The 20,198-nt window shown below is 44.8% G+C and overlaps 1 protein-coding gene across 2 annotated transcripts in view; it reads right to left on the reverse strand.

The window, feature by feature from the left end:
- The window catches only part of MITF (melanocyte inducing transcription factor), a 233,148-nt gene extending 216,403 nt beyond the window's left edge, over positions 1-16,745 (reverse strand). The window contains exon 1 of one of the 2 annotated variants that reach the window (XM_069561659.1): positions 16,408-16,745. In XM_069561659.1, coding sequence (XP_069417760.1) covers positions 16,408-16,511 — 104 coding nt within the window. In that variant the 5' untranslated portion in view covers positions 16,512-16,745. The remainder of the gene's footprint in view (positions 1-16,407) is intronic. The other variant, XM_069561660.1, reaches the window with a different exon arrangement.
- Between the last annotated feature and the right edge of the window lie 3,453 nt (positions 16,746-20,198).

The following is a 20,198-nucleotide window of genomic DNA, read 5'->3' on the forward strand; positions in this document are numbered from 1 at the left end:
AATAACTGGATATATTGGATTAAATAACATATTGTGTGTGTGTGTGTTCTCAGTTGCTCAGTCACGTCCAACTCCTTGCAACCCCATGGACTGTAGCCCGCCAGGCTTCTCTGTCCACGGGATTTTTCCAGGCAAGAATACTGGAGTGGGTTGCCATTTCCTTCTCCAGGGGCTCTTCCCGACCCAGGGATCAAACCTGCATCTGTTGCATCTCCTGCAGGGGCAGGCAGATTCTTTACCACTGAGCCACCTGAGAAGCCCCAAATAACACACTACTCTCCTTTAATAAATATGTCACTTAAGCATATTTCTTTCACAGGGTAACTGAGTCCAAGTACACTCCTTTCTTCCCTGCCAGGAAGGGATCCTCTGGCCCAGGATGATCTGCTGTGGCTTCCATGTTAGCCCTGGGCAGCCACGCATGTGCCAAAAGCAACAGCAGTTTAAGGTTGACCCTCTTTGTTCACCATCATCTCTAGACTCCACAGTGGACTCAATAAATATTTACTGAATATCATTTTACCTCATGGGAAAGGAAAATTTGCCCAAGGATCTTCCAAATCATTCCCAAACCATGACTCTAAGAAAATAGAGGAAGAGTTAGATCTCTTCACGTCCATCTGTTGAGACACCCAAGACACAAATGTACTCTGAAAACTCCCCAAACTGCCTTGCCCATTTCCTCTTCCCTTTAGTTATGCGTGTCTTCATTTTCCACCCCAGCCTACACAGCCGATTCATCCTGTTCGCTCACTAAAATGAGGAGCTCAGAAATCCATCAGGCTGGGCAGTTTCTGGCCATCCTTCTCAGGCTTCATCCTGTGCTATGCTCAGGAATTCCCCAAACACACTGGATCTCACCCTCAAGTATCCAACTCACCACCTCTTTCACTTCTGCGGGGGTGTGAGTATGGATGTGGTGCCGAGGGGGGGGGGGGCGGATTTCAATTACATGGAAAGAGAGAAACTGTCATTTTCCCTGTTTCTTTATAAAATTCAGGAAAGGGACTGTTGAGCAGAGAACCAAATTTCAAACAGTCCAGACAACACCACAAAAAGGCTGCAAATACCCTGAAAAATGCTGCCTTGAGAATTCCATATGTGTTTGTATGGTATTCATATGGTATTCCATATGAATGTATGTCTGGTTTCTGGTAGGAAATGTCTCCCACTGATTGAGAATCAAACTAATTCCCATGCCTCTGCACACACACAACAGCTGGGGTAAGGGGTCGAAAAGACTATTGGGTGACAATCACATGCAAGTCTAGGTTAGGTTTGAAAACTCACTGCAAGAATCCCAAACACATGAAAACTGACTGTATGTGCTTAATGGTGACAAAACGATGGTAGTGTCAGCAGCACCTGCACAGATGAACCACTTCTTTGTTTCCTGTGTAAACTCCTAAATTATAATGGCAATGACACCAGTAGCAGCACTTCGGTGGAGCAGGAGGCAGAGAGTAACAGTAATGCAGGTACAGCAGCAGGTACAGCCAGCATCCACTGCGCCATTACTACAGGTAAGCACTCTCACTGCCTCACCAAACCTTCCCAGCCAGCCAATGAAGCCGGCACCCTCGTTACCCAGGTAACAAGTCTAAGCTGTAACTGATGAAGGCATCCACTTATGTGGAGGAGATAATGGGGATTCTCCTCCAGAGAAAGATGGAAGTTCTTCAAACTAATCTCCCTTTCTGCTTCCCAGTGGTTGGTTTAGCCACAAGTTTGGGGGAGAAACTCTGCGAGGCTCAAGCAAAGCGTGTCATTTGACCGTGGTTGATTGTTCCACAATGTATACACAGACCAAAGCATCATGTTATACACCTGAAATATATAAAATTCTTATTTGTCAATCACACTGCAATAAAGCTGGAAAAAAGAAAAGAAAAGCAAGCTATCATGTTGGTGTGAATATTTAGTTTCTAAAATAGCTACATGGTGCTACTAGGACAGAAAAAATTCTAGAAGAGTGAAAGATACAAAGATATTGAAATTTAAGAACATGAGGTATTACAGCTTTTACTGGATAAAGGTAACTGTATAACGAGGCTGTCTTGTGAAATGTGGAAAGCTAAAGCAGGAACTCACTACAGGCCAAGTCGAAACGTGACAGTTAGGAATGACAGACGCCCGTGTGGACACAACCGTGGAGTTCGGCTGCTGCCCTACACAGCGTTGTGAAACCTAAGTTAGTGCACCTCATTATTTATTCCTCCACCTCGCTGGCCTATCATTACGATGAAAGGAAACATGTTGATAAAGGCAAAGATTGTTCTGGCAACAAAAGTAATACCTAACCCGTAAATAGCACGTGCTGTCTTTAAATACCTCTCTGTGAGGCATCGCGGAGTTTACCACTGTTCAACCTGCAGCTACTCCCAAAGTTCCTCATGCTAATCCCTGGTGGCTCAGACAGCAAAGAATCTGCCTGCAATGCAGGAGACCAGGGTTCAATCCCAGGGTCGGGAAGATCCCCTGGAGCAGGAAATGGCTACAACTCCAATATTCTTGCTAGAGAATCCCATGGACAGAGGAGCCTGGTGGGCTAAAGTTCATGGGGTCGCAAAGAGTTGGACATGACTGAGAGACTAACATTTTTAATTTTTCACTTTTGAGAATCACAGGGTTAGTAGATTCAGAAGCCCAGGGTCAAGCCAATATAAGACTCTGAAGAGCAAAAAAAGGCAGAAGAACCCTACAGAAGAATCTGGCTAGAGTTGGCCTGGGTTGGAATGATGGTTCTGGATCATCTAACCAAGGGATAATCTAGCCCCACTCCCCTTCTGTTCTGTGAACCCTCTTGTTTTCCTGCTCATTGCTTTTGAGTCACTTTACCTTAGTGCAGTGTCTCAAAGTAAAAATTCATTTCAAGTCAAAAATTCATTGCATTGCACCCTGCTGGTGCTGTGGACAAAGATGGAATCACAGTGAGAGCCTGGTTACTGAGCACAGGCTTTGGGCTGGGGAATTAAGTCAAGTATTTCTTTGTAATTCACTCAATTATCCTACAACTTAGATCATACTATTATCCACTCACCCCACTTAGTCCTCTGTTGAAACAGAGGCTACAGGAATAACTTGTTCAAAGAGGAAAAAAAACTAGTAGCTGGTCAAACTGAAATTTAAGTTAAAAATCCTTCTTACTCTGAAGGTTGAACCCAGAACTCTAGACTTCTCTGACTGTTTACAGCTCTTAACCAGTTTACAATAAGAAGAGATTCTTTGCCAAAAAAGCATCAGGGCTTTTTGTCTGGAGAAGGTCAGCATGCAGCAAAAGAAAAAAAAAAAAAAAAAAGAATCAGAATGCTTGGGTTTAAGTGGATTAAAAATAAGAAGAGGCTGAATTTCTTGGTAAGTAAGAAGTCCAGATCTACCCTATAGGCCCTGCTTGTTTGACATAACACTGGCCTTACCATGCCCTCTCCTCTAGAAAGAAGGATGGCCTGGTGAGATTCAGAATGAGGGGGACAATCTGTTATGTCGGGACACCCTAACATGCGACTAAACAGAGGCCGGCCAGTTGCAGTCACCCCGCCCCTCTGTTTTGGAAGCTCCCACATTCTACAAACTGTCTGGAATTCATTACAACAGGAAAACAGGCTGACAGTCGTATTTCAAATTTTATTCAGCAGAAGTTCTGTGGAAAACAATTTGGTCATGCGGGCACACTCAAAACCACCATCACTGTTTCTCAACCAAATCATTCAGTCAAGTGACTGCAGTGTGCTTCAAGTTTCACACTTTGCAAATCTCCGATAAACTACAGCCCTCTGAGACCTGGGAGAGGGCTCCTTATGGAAGCACAGCCAGGTTAACTCCAAGTCACTCAGAGCTCACATCTGGACAACCCAGCACCCTACCAGGTTTCACTGATATACATCTGATCACTAACATTCTAGAGGGAATTTTCCTTTTTTCTTTTTTTAAAATCAGTATGTGATTATTATCAATGACCCTCTCTAGCCTGACCATAACAAGCAACACCCTATTTTTTTTTTTTAAACAAAATATATTCCAATCCAGGGTATTTTTCCTATGTGGAGACACAGGACTTATGGTAAAAGCATTAGGGAAGTGTGTGCACATCAGCATGTCCTGGGGGACTTACTGAAAGACACATACTGCTGGGACTCCCCAGCCACAGTTTCTGATTCAGAAGGTCGTGGGTAGGGGCTGCAAATAAGCATTTCAAACAAGTTACTAAGGGACACTGAAACTGTTGGTCTGGAGGCCATATTTTGAAAATGATTGCACTAAGGTGATGGTGGTAGTGGTGGACGTACTGTTGTTGTTCGGAAATGGGGTGGTGATTTTAATCAGTGAACTGGAAATAGGAAGCAATCAATACAGAGAGGTGGGGCTCAGACAATGGATCAGCGCGGGTGGCCCCCATGGGAGTGACAGAAAATTTAAATTAACCACGTTTAATCAGAAAAAGAAGATATAAAATAAAATAATAGAAAAGACCAAGGATAAACCTAAGCAAAGATAGGCACAACTCGATTCAGAAGCCAAAACCTTCCTACTAGGACCATGGTGATGATGGCTAGCTATCCACCAAAAGTGGGTTCTCCTTTCTAAGTTAGAGGTTGTGCTGCTCAGCTGGGGTCTCTCTTTCCCAGTTCCCACCCCAGCATCCAGACCTAGATATGAAACTGGACCTTGCCAGAGAATCTGAGCAGAAGTGATGCCTGTCACTTTGGGACTTAACTTACGCCTTCTCCTCTTCCTTTCCACCACCAGACACAAAAGATGCTAGGGTTCTAGGCAATGACAGAATCAGAAGATGGAAGGAGCCTGGGTTCTTGATTTGTCACATGGAGGAAAGCTGTCTGCCTACCAGGAACTACTACTTATATGATTATCATCTGCCACTTTGTTACAGCAACCAACATTAACCCAAAAGAAGGACTTAGTTTTCCCTGCCTCCAAGTTAGGGCTTCATTCTAAAACACAACAACCTTCCCAAGTTCAAGATCAATGGAAATAAAAGGAGACTCTCTGTGAGCACCCAAGCAAATCCTGGGATTCATTACGTTAGGCTTCCCTGGTGGCTCAGAGAGTAAAGCGTCTGCCTACAATGCAGGAGACCCGGTTTCGATCCCTGGGTCGGGAAGATTCCCTGGAGAAAGCAATGGCAACCCACTCCAGTACTCTTGCCTGAAAAATCTCATGGACTGAAAAGCCTGGTAGGCTACAGTCCATGGGGTCGCAAAGAGTCGGACACGACTGAGCGACTTCACTTTCACTTTCACATGTAACTCCCTGAAACTGATCCCTGTGATACAGAAGAGAGGCAAGCCTGTATCGATTTCTCCACCCCAAAGCCATGAAACTCAAGGGGCTGTTACAAGAATTTGGAAAAGTGACTATGGGCAGGCAAAATAAAGGTGCCCATTAGGGGAAACACATGAGGACAAGGGAGCTGGCTGCCAGTGAAATCTGATTAGAAAGATGACAGGTGTATGAAACCAAGAGTGAGAAAGAGGGATACCTCGGCCAGCAGAGTGACATGTGTATCACTGACTCCAGAAACAAATCCCAATTAATTGCTCTTGCCATTCAGCCCCTTGCCATTAAAGCATGCATTTTAGCAACTGCAATACTATGATCAAGCAAACGGCATCAAATTCTCTCTCACTCACTTCTAAATCAACCGTGATATAAAGCATCCACATGCTATCAATATCGACAGAGTTGCATTTCACGACCCCGTCATTTAGCATTTATACCTCTAGCCTTCATCTAGATGTGATTAGTGTTTATTTACCTAAACACCAGTGGATAAATGACCATGCCAAGGTGATGCAAGATGTGGTTCCAGAAAGTCTACCACCAATTGTCCCATACACCACAAGCCAGGGGCCAGTTTCTCTCACAGGTTACTCTCTAAGCATGCTTCTTTGGAGCAATTGGGCAAACTTTTATTTGGAATGTCACCAGGAATCATGCCAGCTGTTTATATTTTTAGAGGCTCTTTTACATAAGCTATTGTAAACTCTACCTTGAAAAATGAACAGACTTTTCAAGAATGCATAGTTGGTGTCATCCTTTTCCCTTAAAAGGAAATGATCCTAACTGGCCAATACTATTTTAATGTTTATTCACAGTCATTATGCTTATTCACAGTCATTCTCTGCCCCAAGTATTATAAATTTGTTGCAAAGGGTTCTATTGGCTGAGATGCCAATTTTCTCAAGTTATACAGTTATTTGAGATTTATGAGTTATTTGAGTTTGAGTTATTTCTCAAGTTATTTGCAGTTTACACAGAGCAAACTGACCCTGAAATAAGACCTTTTCATTTTTGGCTAAAAGATTTCAAATGCAAAAAAAAATTAAACAGAAGTATACTCAGTCCTCTTGACAGAGAAGGATTGTTACAATATTGGAATGCCTGTGAATACCACCTCCAACTGTTTAGGTTCAGGCAAGAGGAACAAGGTGGCCACATCTCACTGAGGTGCCCAGGTAGACTTTATAGAGATTGCGCTAGGTTCCAAGTTAAACAGGAAAATCATCCTTATGTTTTCTGTGTGCTTTTCCCTTCATCAAGTTTCCAATCTCCAGTTATAAAAATAAAATGTATGTTTTGAAAAGCATGCTTTTTTTAGGACCAGTTAATATTCAGGAACATATCACAGAAAAGGTACCGAACTAAGTACAGCATTCCTGTCTATTTTATCCTGATCTGACATACAACCTCAACCACGGGGCTCAATAACTTTTCTCTGCCTCAAATCTTCTTCCCATGGAAGCAAGTTAAGCTTCCCAGAAAGAAAACCTGTCCTACAAAAGCTACACACGGTCCCATCAGTGGGGACGACCACCCTTCCCATCAGCTCTTGACCTTGCGGGAAAGTAGGGGAATGTGTGTCAATGTGTCAGCAAGTTCTCCCACTCGGGGGTGGGGGTGGCAAGGGCGCAGGCCACAGAAACCTTCCTGAAATTGCTCAATAGCCCACAATTTTCTTATAGAAAGACACGATTTTACCAGTGCCTTCCCTAAAATTTCAACTTACCACGTTTGGATTTAAAATATTTGCTCCCACACAACCCAAGACCTTTTTCCCATGGACACTTGAATCAAAGAACACAGTTACTGACACTTGAATGCTTTGAAGATTTCTTTCGTAAAGGAGTGAATTAAAACACGCCATTGCCTATGGATGTCAAGTCTGATGGAAGCTAGAAGTAGTGCGTGGGAGGAGAGGCTTCTTCTTTTACTTTCTGCAGGAACACTGACATTTTCACATCAGTGTAGACAGGAAGCGTGTGACCCAGGGGCTGAAAACAGCCCTGGGAGTCAGGAGTTCTACGTGGGTCATTTCTTTGTGGTGGGCATGGGCATTTGCTGAAATCGATCTCAGGCTTTACTTCTTAATCCTAGGTGACTTGGCCCTCTCCTTTGCACCAAAGATGCAGCCAAAAACTGTTCCTAAACTAAACATAAAGGAAGTATGGCCAGACCAGAATGATCTCAATGCAACAAAAGTGAAATGAGCAAGGGGACCATTCAAGTAAGACGATCCTGGAAGAAAGGAAGGATAATAAAAATACCAAGACCCATCTCCACGTTTAGTCCGGGGGTAGATTTGTAAAGACAAGCATAAATCTCTGACTCCCTGGACATTAGAAAAACATTTAAGACTAAGTTATAAACACTTATTTACAGTGAAGATTAATGCCTGTATGTCTTTCTCCACTGTTCATTTAGTAACTCTTTTCATGCATTACCTTTCATCTTCACAGAAGCCTTGCAAAGTAGTTATCACTCCATCTTACAGAGGAGGGAACTCAGAGAGGTTGGTGAGCTTGTCCAAAGTCACACAGCTAGCGAATGGCAGCGGCAAGATCTGCGCTTTTAACCCAGACATTTGGCGCCTCAAAAATCACTTCCTCTATGAGGTCATTTCTAAAGACCCATCCAATAAAGCACCTTCTTTCCCAGGCACTGTCTATCAATAACATTCTATTTCATTTTCCTAGCATGAAAACTTGTCTTATTCATCTATTTGCTTCATTATCAGTTTATATCCCCCACCTCCAAGATGACAGCACCATCTAGTTTATCTGATTCTACTTTTGATTCCCTACACCAGCAAAGAGCTGTCATACGATAAGCACTTAATAAATAAGTGTTGTAAGGAAGGAGAAAAATGGGGTAGGTACAGAAAAGAAAAAACAAACAAACAAATCCATGTCCCTCTGACCCCAAAGTTATACTGCCTTTGCTGAAAGCGACTGAGTGACATTTGAGAAATGACCTGGGGAGGACAACGGGGGCTCATGACTTTGGGGTATCATTTACTTCCTAGTGGGTCTTTCTCTCACCATTGTCTCCACTTCCTGAAGCACTGCATTCCTCTCAGCCTGCCCTGGTTCAACCTCTGTGCGAACACTCCAAAGGTGTGTGTCTTTAACCTTCAGAGCATGCAGGCCACAGGAAGGAAGATGCAGCAAAGAAAGAAGGTAGCCATGTTTAAGACCAGACCTAGAGACACAAGGGGCCTGGTCCCCAGTCCTTAGGAACAGAAATAGGGTGTGGGTGTTTCAACAGAGATCCCAGATCTGCCTGCTGGTCCTCTCGCCCTCAGCTGGCTCAGGAAAGATGCAGCCTTCATGGCTTGCTGTAATTCCTTGCCCTCAAGTACACACTGTTCACCAGACTCACAAAAACCTCCTTATAAATGCTACATTTGTCTTTACAATATGAAAAGCTTGGGGCAACTACACTGACTATCTCTGACCCGCCTTCCTGACTGTTTTCTCCAAATAATGCATATTTGGAGATGAGTCAAACATATTTTTATAATTTACTTTGATGAGACAGACCTAACAGCAAAGTACATTTTATACTTAAAACACACACATAAAACAAATGAAACTCTTGCTTACCGTCCTTGAAAAATGACCAAAAAAACACAATTTAGCCAAAATTTTCTCCTCTTATTTATCCTAATACTGCCAGTTCTGAAACAAAGCAGTTGGAAGGGGAAATTTAGTAACTTTGATTTGTCCCAAGATACATTTTTTTACACTGAGGTCCTATTCCTGACAGTAAGCACATGTGACCGGTTCTAAAAAAAGGATATTTTCCACTTCTTGCACAACTGGAGCAGATATAAACATCAGCCTGTGCAAACGGCACTGCAGAACTCAAAGGGAATTAAACACACACACACATACACACACTTAAATAATTCTATAAATAGCAGTACTCGGGAAAAGGAAATCTCCAATAACACACAAAACCAACACTTAGAATCCCACTTTAATCAAGTTTTCCATCTAATCATACCACACAAGCAATCTGCATAATAAGATCTGAACATCTGCCAGGTTAACGTACTTCAATCTTGTCTATTTTGCTTCAGATACATAATTCTGCACTTGCCTTAGTGTTGTGATGTGGAGGGGGAAAATTGCAATCATGGTAAAATAGAAGAGAAGGAATTGATATTACTAGCATGTGCTAGGCACGCCACAAAGCACATTTACACATGTTATCTCAGTTTTAAAGTTTCCACCAATCCTAAGAGGACACTTCTGTAGATTCCACTTCACAGGTAAAGAAATTGAGAGTCCAGGAGGCTAAGAGTCCAGCTGTGAACACAGACACATCAGTTAAGTGGCAAAGCCGCAGGCACTGTGATTAATTAAGCATGGCTACTTCTGAACCTGTCTATGTGCATCCATTCTCTGCCACCCCAGGTGACCACAGAGCAAGAGGAAGAGCTGGGACTCTGGTGAGAAGTATAAAGGCAGGAATGTATCTGGGGGTGCAGTGGTTAAGACTCCATGCTTCCAATACAGAGGGTGCGAGTTTAATCCCTGAACAGGGAGCTAAGACGGAAGCATTATTATAACAAATTCAATAAAGACTTTAAAAATGGTTCATATAAAAAAAAATCATGCCTTAAGGCATGTAACATTTTATTTAATGTTATAAAGAACTATGCTTTGAGTATTGCTTGACATTCAATGCCAAAATCGAATCCCCTTATTTACTGACAAAACTCCACCCCAGTTTCCCTTCCTCTATTACGTTCCCATGGCTCATGCCCCTGATTATCACACTCCATCCTGTATGTTTGGCTGGATCTGTGTGTTCCCTTCCCTCCCACTACAGAGGCGAGTTTTGGAGAAGGCGCAGCACAGGCAGGCCCCGTGCCTTTCACAGGGCAGCCCAGACTAGTGCACTGGAACACAGGACCAGAGCCAGAACCAGGCCCATCTAATCATGATGCCTTGGTTTCCTTCTCTTAAAATGTCAACAGCAAAAATACAAGCACCCAAGGTAGAAGTGAGACTTAACTGAGTTAACAGAAGTAAAATACCCAGAATCATTCCTGGCATGTAGTAAGCACTGCATGTTACTTGTTTTTAAAATTATAACCACAACATTATTGCTCTTATTTATTATTATCATCTCAAGCAGGTTGTGCAAGTTAACACATGTAAAACCACTTAGGACGGGGGCTGGCACACAGTGCGGCCTCAGTAAATGTTAATAGCATTCATCGGTATGAATTTGCAGGTACTCAATATATATGTGTACAATATGAATCTGTATGTATGTGATGATGCCACAGATGTTTTGTTTGTTTTTTTTTTAACCAGCATAAAGAAACTATTAAGGACTGCATTAAAATTATAAAACACAAAAGATTTATCTGCAGCACCTCATTAGGGGGGGAAGCAAAAAGATTTTACTAAACTTGGGATAATTTTATTGCATAACAACGCTGGCCTTAGAGAAGAAAGCCAGAGTCAACCAAATGCAAACACATTCTGGAAGGTCAGGACTCACTGCTAAGTAATAGAGAAGTAACAAGAACATCTGCTAACATTTACTGAGCACTAAATATGTGCCCAGCATTATGCTAATACTTTTCCATAGTCAATGTCACAATTAATGTCCTTAAGACCCTTAGGAGGCAGGCCCCTCAGTTGCCAGATGAAGAAACTGAGTTTAGAGGTCATCCAGCCTCCCCAAGGTCACTCAGCTTGTTAGGGACAGACAGAAATGATAGAACAATCCTCTTAAATCTCCATGTAAAGTAATTCTCTACAGATCAGACAGAAAGAAAAATCAAGAAAACTTTCCGAAATCAATACAAGATGGACAGTTCCGTCTTGCCAAGAATGAACAATCATTCATCTCATTTTATAAATGAAAGGGTATTTTTAATAGGAAGATGTGGGTGCATGCAAGGTCGCTTCAGTCGTATCCGACTCTTTGTGACCCTATGAACTGTAGCCCCCCAGGCTCCTTTGTCCATGGGCTTCTCCAGGAAAGAATACCAGAGTGGGTTGTCATGCCCTCCTCCAGGGGATCTTCCTGACCCTGGGATTGAATCTCTTATGTCTCCTGCCTTGGCAGGCAGGTTCTTTACTACTAGTGCCACCTGGGAAGCCCAGGAAAAATCTCAGACTAAATCCAAGAAATGGTGGTGACTTTACATGGAAATTCATGCATGTGAGCATGGGTTGGACACAACCATCTTTTCTTTCTCATCTGAATACAAATCTGCAACAATTTCACACACCTCTCTCTGAATCAGCATCTGGGAACCATTGCTCTATCTCATCCTGCCAATATAAACCTAATACTCATTTTCATTCCCATTTCTAATTTGTGGGAAGTTAAAGAACCATTATCTAAACCATTATTAAAACTTTGAGAAGAGGAGAAACTGGAATTAGATTAAATAAATTCTGAAGTCTGTCCAGGAAAAGGGCATTAGCAGCTACAAAGCCACAGAATTTAGCACCAAGTTGAGAGTCCCTTGGACTGCAAGGAGATCCAACCAGTCCATTCTAAAGGAGATCAGCCCTGGGTGTTCTTTGGAAGGAATGATGCTAAAGCTGAAGCTCCAGTACTTTGGCCACCTCATGCGAAGAGTTGACTCATTGGAAAAGACTCTGATGCTGGGAGGGATTGGGGGCAGAGGAAAAGGGGACGGCAGAGGATGAGATGGCTGGATGGCATCACCGACTCGATGGACATGAGTTTGAGTGAACTCCGGGAGTTGGTGATGGACAGGGAGGCCTGGCGTGCTGCGATTCATGGGGTCGCAAAGAGTCGGACACGACTGAGCGACTGAACTGAACTGAAACGAAACAAAACAACTATGAACCTGAAAGATGCTACCATATTTAAAAAAAATTTGGTGGGGGGGGACCTAAAGCCCTACAGAGAGTCCCTTCCCTGATGGTTCAATGGTTCCACATCTGACCCTGACCTGACTGTGCCCATGTGCGATATCTGGGTTCATCCTCTCATATCTGGCACCTTTCCTCTGCCACCCACCATTCACGGCTCATTTCCAGGAGAATACACCAAGGTTTCAAAAACCTTTGGGGAGGAACCAAACTGCAAACATTTCTTCAGGAGGCCCTTTTCTCTTGTGTGTGTCTCTCTATGACCCAGCTTCTCCAGTCATTGTGACCAAAGTGGAGTTCCATCACCTAAATCCACTGGCTTCACATTCCTAAAGCCTAGGAGGTCTGGGTTAGGAATGAAACTGGCTTTCCTCATCAAACACTTGCACATCTAAGCCTAGTCCAGATGAAGAATATACAAACTCCTCTTTGGAGACAGCATGGTGGATACCTATTTTAAAAGGAAGGCAGCCTTAAATGCAAAAACCAGAATCAAATGGCCCATCCAGAATGAAATACAAAGGGAGAAAACAACACATAGTCAAACAACAAAACACTATTGTGCCAGGCATTGTTCTAGGCCTGTTCATCTGCAACAGGGGTGAGTCTGTGTCCCATGGACATTTGGTGGCATCTGGACATATTTTTGGATGTCACAACTTGAGGCGGGATGCTATGGCCTTGAGCAGAAAGAAGCCTGGGATGCTGTTAAACATCCTGCAACACCCAGGACAGCCCCCACACCAAAGACCTATCCAGTCCAAAGTGTCAACAGCACTGATGATGAAACTCTGTTCTAGGTCCTGGGGGCATCACAGTAAACCAGGAAGACCCAGAAATCCCTATCCCCTTGGACCCTGCAATTTAGTACAGAGAAACATAGCATAACTGGAACCCATTAGAAAATGATAGACTAGGTCATAATGTAAGTACTGTGGGAAAAACTGAGCAGGGCAAGGGACACTGAGAGTTTAGACGGAGAGCCACAGCACAGAGCATGCTCAAGGCAGGAAAGACATTTAAGGGAAGACATGAAGTCGGCTGGGGAGGGAATGAACGCTACTGCTCTCCGGACAAAGACAGAAAGTGCACTTGCTGGCACCAGCAAGTGCAGCTTACAAAGGGCCAGAGGTGGAGAGGTCTGGAGTGTTCCGGGAATGGTGAGGAGGCTGGCTGCAGCAGAGGGAGCCAGGGGAACAGCAACAAGAGACCCACAGTCAGCACTGACAGGGAGCCCGCCCATAAAGTGGTCTGCCTTGGACCACTTTAAGGGTCTCGAGTTTTACTGATACCAGGGAGGGTTCTGAAGAGAGAACATGATGTGATACATTTACCATGAGGTTTCTCAACCTCAGCAGTAACAATCTGGGTACAGATAATTCTTCATTGTGAGACTGTCCTGAGCACTGGAGAATGTTCAGCAGCATTTCCATTCTCTACTTACTAGAGGCCAGTAGTAACTCTCATCCATTGTAGCAACCAAAAATGTCTCCAGACATTGCTGAATGACCCCTGAGTGGGGCAAGCCACCATTCAGGTTGAAAACCAGTTTTAACATAGACATTGTGGCTCCTGTGTTGAAAAATCCACTGAGAGTCAGCAAGGAAAAAGGCAGGAGAACAGGTAAGAGAAAATTAGCCAGCGAGGCCAGGTGGCAGTCTGAACCAAAGTGGGAGCAGAGGAGTTGGTGACAAGTAGGCAGATTCTAGGGGCATCCCTGGTGGCTCAGATGGTAAAGAATCTGGCTGTAATGCAGGAGACCCACGTTGGATCCCGGGGTTGGGAAGAGCCCCTGGAGAAGGGAATGGCAATCCACTCTAGTATTCTTGTCTGGAGAATCCCAGGGACAGAGGAGCCTGGCAGGCTACAGTCTATGGGGTCGCAAAGAGTTGGACACAACTGAGCAATTAACAGTCTTCTTTTTCAGGAGGATTCTAGAGATATCTTCAACTCCAAAAGACAATCCAGAAAATACATCTGATAGACAAGGCAGTTGCAGCCATCTTCCCCTTCTGATTTCAACTTTTTCCAACCAAGATTACAAGAAGGGAGGTGCCCAGGCAAAGACTTAAGACAAAAAGCCACGAGGAGGAGGCCCTGAACATGCAGCCCTTGCAAAGTCACACAACAGATGTCGATGACAATACATCAGAAAACTGTGGAAAACTGTACTATAGGGAAATTTTGCCAACCCCATATATTTATTCACAGATTTTATTTCACTGGTTTATTTCAAAGAGCATGTGTCTGCTCCACAGACAAGTTTTACAACTTTTTTCATTTAGCCTTTCTCTGTGCACCGGTTCCATCCTGCACCTGTTTCCAGCTTCAACGTGTGAAACCAGCGCTTCCCACGTCCCCGAAATTTTCTTTACACGTGCAAGCTAGCTCCTGAGGATGCTCAACCCTTGCAAGTCTTTTTTTTTTTTTTTTTTTTTGCCGACTCTGAAAAAGAACAGGCCCCAAATCCTCCAACGTGAGTTTCATGGCATTCATTTGGGTTTTTCCAGATGGTATTTTCCTCACTCTCTCAAATTTATTTAATGTTATGTATCAGCTACCATCAAAAATGTTCCAAACAGTCCGGTTAATTCATTTCTTTCAGGACTACACACACACACACACACACACACACACACACACACACACTCCCTCCCTCATTCTGGCCATGTAAGCATTTGCTTATAGAAGCAAAAGCAGAGACTGCTCGGTAAAACACTGGTCCCTTCAGCCGAATACAGATAAAGCCCCAATGAGCATAACCAACAATACCCTTTACACACTATTACTCCACACCCCCAACCCCCAACACACACAATCTAGGCTCACACACAAAACAGCCATTATGAAGAGAAACCACTAACTAAAGGCTGGTTTTAAGCAACTAACTGCATAGGAGGTTTCCTTCCAATCTCCCTGAAGCATCTGCCAAGAGGCTGCTACAGCCACCCCGTCAGTCGGTGTGTTCTCCGCAGATTTTCTTCTCCAAAGTGGATTCAGAGTCTGACACAGCCCTGAAGGAAACGAACCTAACTGCACAAGTACCAATCCCCCATGCCCCAGCAGCTATGATCACATCCCTTCACTCCGGATTCAGTCCTTCCTTCACCATGATTTCTGGACCCTCTCCCCCTCTGCCAGCCAGGCCCCTTCACCCAAACACTATCGACAGTGAAGGGCCGGCAGGAAGGTTTGAAACGGATGCAGAAGCACTGCTGAAGCTTCTAGTTCCAGCCTCATGCTACCTCACAACTGAGGGATGGAACTAAACCCTCTCTACTCTCAGCGCCTCAACTGACCACCTCTCTCTTAGTAAACACTGGAAATGTCCTGAGTGGCCACAGGACAGAGAGGAAGAAAGACAACCAAACTGCTCCAACGGACAAGTGGGAGTGGAGGCAGCGTAAGAAGTGAGCACTAGGGGTGATGGGACGCCAGACCAGCAGGTGTCTTCACTCTCCTCCCAAACAGTTTTAGAAGTGCCCAGAGAATTAAAGACATGTCGCGGCCCAACAGCGGTCACTCGCCAAATCTCCGTCTCAAAGTTGTTTTTTTTTTTCCCCCTCCAGGGAAGGCCTGCATTTGAATCGGACCCCAAAGCCCGGGAGTTCCACCTGGACAAGGAGACACACCCCCCCACCTCGCACCCCGCCCCTCCCACACAGGGGTGCCGCGGCCGGGAAGGTCAGGGGCGGGGCTCGGGAAACCTCACCTGGAGGCGGCCCGAGGTCGGTTTTCCCAGAGGGGCCCGACTCCTAAGCCGCCAACAACACAGGAGCTAATTGCTCGTCTCTAGCGTCGCGCTCGATCCACCGTAAGCTCTCCCTCCCCCAAGTTCTCAGCACGCTGGGATTTTCAGAAAAGGGGTTCACTCGAAACTAAAACTGACCGCGTCCCTGCCCGGCGCTCCTTCTCCCCCACCTCCGCGTCGGGGCACTCCCCAGCCCCCACCCGCTCTCCGCAGCTGGTATCCCCAACCGAGGGATCCCCTCGCCCTCGCGGGCTGTCCGGGGCTGTCCGCCGCACCCCCAAAATGCGCTCGGGCGGAGACCCTCATTGGTGAACCCGTCCGGCCGGCACGGCCCCTAACTGCGGGGGTCAGTTCGCCCTCTGCCCCGGGGCAAGGGCACGGGGTCCTTGTCCCAGAGTCCGAGCCAGCTGCTTTCCTCGCCTCAGAGTGGGCGGCAACGGGTCCCCCAGGTGCGGGCCGCGCCTCCCTCCAGCTGTCACCACTCACCTGCTCTTCAAAGGTTGACTTTTGAGTTCGTAATAGGTTTTGGGCTCTTCGTGAAACTCCTCCCCGACTTCGAAATCCGGCACGATCCCCGATTCCGACTGCATGGCTCCAGCTTCCCGTCCTCGCACTGCTCCAAAGTGAGAACAGAGCCCGGGGTCGGAGTGGAGGTGGCGGGGCCTGGGTCCCCCGAGCGGTGCGCCCCCAAGCCTTGCAGAGCTCAGCCCGCTGGCCCGCGCGCGGCCGCCCGCCCCGGCGCCGGGAGTTTACACTCGAACCGGGACGGGAGGGGCGGCTGCCCGGCGCCGTCTGGGATCTGTAGTCACAGCCGGGCCGAGTATACCCGACTTGCCAGGGGAGCTGCTCGCCACAAAACTACAATTCCCAGAAGGCTACGCGAGGGCAGAGGCAACGCGGTAGACACCGCTAGTGCAACTCCTGTTTGGATTCATTGTCAATGTCAGCAGCTCCTCTCCCTTCTCTCTCTCCACTAGCTTCAAGGGTACAGACTTGACCATTTAATATTAATAAGAATGGACTCAGCTGTGTTCTCCTACCATCACTCCTCCAAGCTCACACATTCGCGAGGGCACGCCAACCCTAGTAAAGGGTTTTGGCACTAGAACGTTTCAGCCTTCAAGTCTCTCTTAAATAGACTTTATATTAGGCTACATGCATTACAGCGCTGCTGCGACAAATCAACCTGTCCTCGATTTGGAACTGCGTGGAGGAACTTTCCTTCACTCTCTAAGTAAAATAGTACTGTTCTTGTGCGTCCCTTTCCTGTAACTAACTCAGTCAGGGCTTTTACGATACTTTTCATCCAGCTGAATGACTCTCTCCTTTATCGAATTAGCCACTTCTAATCCAAAGCGGCACTTGAAAGGTGCAGTTAATTTTAAAAGGCACAAAGTTACAAAACAGCGTCGTCACTGTCTGCTTTTAATTTCTCAGTTGGCTGGGACTTCAAATGAAATCGTCCTAACTTTACAGGAGTGAAGCTGTAGGGCACATAAAATGTACAAGTGTCAACTCCCCCCACCCCCACCACAGCTTCCCGGCACTCAGTTAGGTAACAGATTAACAGACACTGTTATGGCTCATTTGAACTTCCAGTCTTTCCCTCTGATTAGTTCCAGGAGGGTATTTTTCTTTCTTTTAAAAGTGTTTGGAGGTATCAGGGAGGAAGTAGAGAGTTAGAGGGTGGCTTTTAAAGTTCTAAGACCCACAGTTGAAATCCCGAGTACTTCTCTAAAATGCTGTGTAATCGTGAGCTTGTCACTTGATTCCTAGAAGCCTTAATTTCTTCAACTATAAAAGAGGAGATTGCAAAATCTGTTTTTTGAAGATGTTTCGAGGTCAATGCAACAGAATGATCTGTAATCTATAAAAATGCTGCTCAATGGTCATTGTTTTATTTGCCAGATCTTGAAGATATTTCTTAGACTAACACTTCATTTGTGAGTTTGTCCTTTCAAAAGTAACAAATGATCATCCTGCGAGAAAATCCTAAGGAGGCTAGACTAATGACTGGTACCTCCCAGGAGTTGGCTGTTTGCTAGTTCGCCTTAGATGAAACATCACATTAGGTCCATACCAGTAAAATATTACAGAACCTGAACACTCCTGTGGAAAATAGGCATTTTGTGCTCGTGAAATAGGATCCCAGATTCCATGATAGATACTACTGGAAATTAGACATTAAAGTTAAAAAAAGAAAAAAGTTATTCTCTGCCAGAAAAAAGAGGAAACGTAAAACATGCAAGAAACACTGAGACTATACTTGTGGTCTCATCTTGTTTCTCAACTATAGGTGACTGGAATATGGACTTCCCTGTAGCTCAAATGATAAAGAATCTGCCTGCAATGCAGGAGACCCGGGTTTGATCCCCGGGTTGAGAAGATCCTCTGGAGAAGGGAACAGCAATCCACTCCAGTATTCTTTCCTGGAAAATCCCATGGACAGAGGAGCCTAGCGAGCTACAGTCCATGGGGTCTCAAAGCATTGAACAAGACTGAGCAACTAACATTACTGCTACTAGAAGGGGATGAATATCATAATAACATGGAGGTGTTACAGGAATTTAAGGGGTATGGGCTAGAGACTCTTTATGTCTTGCACAATAACAAACTTTCTTATCTAAATATCATCCATACTTGTATTGAGAAACACTGGAATCTTCTTAATCTTTAGGTTCACTGGAAACCTTTTAATATGAGGAAAGCCACTGATCTGCTCCACAGAAAATGTGGATGAAAACAAGATTCTTGTGCCTAATTTTAGTCCGTTGACCTTCAAAGGCTATCAAGGACTTCGGGTTCAGTTCAGCTCAGTTCAATTGCTCAGTCATGTCCGACTCTGCAACCCCATGGACTGCAGCACGCCAGGGTTCCCTGTCCATCACCAGCTCCCGGAGCTTACTCAAGCTTATGTCCATTGAGTCAGTGATGCCATCCAAACATCTCATCCTCTGTCATTCCCTTCTCCTCCCACCTTCAATCTTTCCCAGCATCAGGGTCTTTTCTAGTGAGTCAGTTCTTCTCATCAGGTGGCCAAAGTACTGGAGTTTCAGCTTCAGCATCAGTTCTTCCAATGAATATTCAGGACTGATTTCCTTTAGGATAGATTGGTTGGATCTCCTTGCAGTCCAAGGGACTCTCAAGAGTCTTCTCCAACACCACAGTTCAAGAGCATCAGTTCTTCGGTGTTCAGCTTTCTTTACAGTCTAACTCTCACATCCATACATGACTACTGGAAAAACATAGTTTTGACTAGACAGACCTTTGTTGGCAAAGTAATGTCTCTACTTTTTAATTTGCTGTCTAGGTTGATCATAGCTTTTCTTCCAAGGATCAAGGGTCTTTTTGAATTATAATGAAATAGTCCATTTTGTCATTATATCCCACAGTGACCTGCTAGACCTAAGGGATCTAATCCAAAAGGGAATAAACTGTCAGGAAAGCTAAGACACCTGAACTTAGCTCCAACTAAGTAAGCTTGCCCTGAGGTACACACAGATAGCTGCTATTTTTTTCTCCTTCATTTTTTGTTCTGATCTCATCCTACTCGGTCCAGGAAGATGACTCTTTTCATCACCTATGGTTGGGTTATTGATGACAGTGCCATCTGCCACCCTGTAGGAGTAGCTATGAGACTGTTCCTGGCCCATCAGGGGGGCCATTTTCCTAGCCATGGTGATTCCTGGAGGGATGGACACAGTGTCCTACCGTGACTAGAAGTCCTCCTTGAGACTCTTCTTCTGGGGCATCTTGGGAAGACTGTCTGATTCTTGGAAGCATAGTGCTGGAGGTAAGGAAATCTAGAGCTTATTACTTATGGTCACAGAATAATGGCCATTTTTGATCAGCAGTGAAGCTGATAAAAAATGAGAGAAAATGAGACAAGATCAACAAAAAGAAGCAGAAACAAGCAAAATTGAGAAACAGACAATAACAGTAACATCGTTTCAGCTCCCCATTCCAACCACATCTGAAGTCAGATATCCTTGGACTTTTCAGATATATGAACCAAATTTTTTCTTTCTTTTTGCTGCAACCATTAAAAATGTTCAAAGTAAAATGCACTGGTTATGAACATGGTATTCTGTTAGGTACCCAGACTACAAGAATGTATCTGACTTCCTGCCCTCAAGAGGCTCAAAGTTCAGGAGCTGAGTTGGGGCTTGTAGCACAATGAGAAGCCACACCCAAGGTGGCAAATGTTAGGCAGCAGATAACTGGTGTGTGATTTATACTTTATACTCATTTATCCCAACAACTATTTGTGGAGCCAA

Source organism: Ovis canadensis, chromosome 19, assembly GCF_042477335.2.
Source record: "Ovis canadensis isolate MfBH-ARS-UI-01 breed Bighorn chromosome 19, ARS-UI_OviCan_v2, whole genome shotgun sequence".
In the NCBI taxonomy this organism is placed as follows: domain Eukaryota; kingdom Metazoa; phylum Chordata; class Mammalia; order Artiodactyla; family Bovidae; genus Ovis; species Ovis canadensis.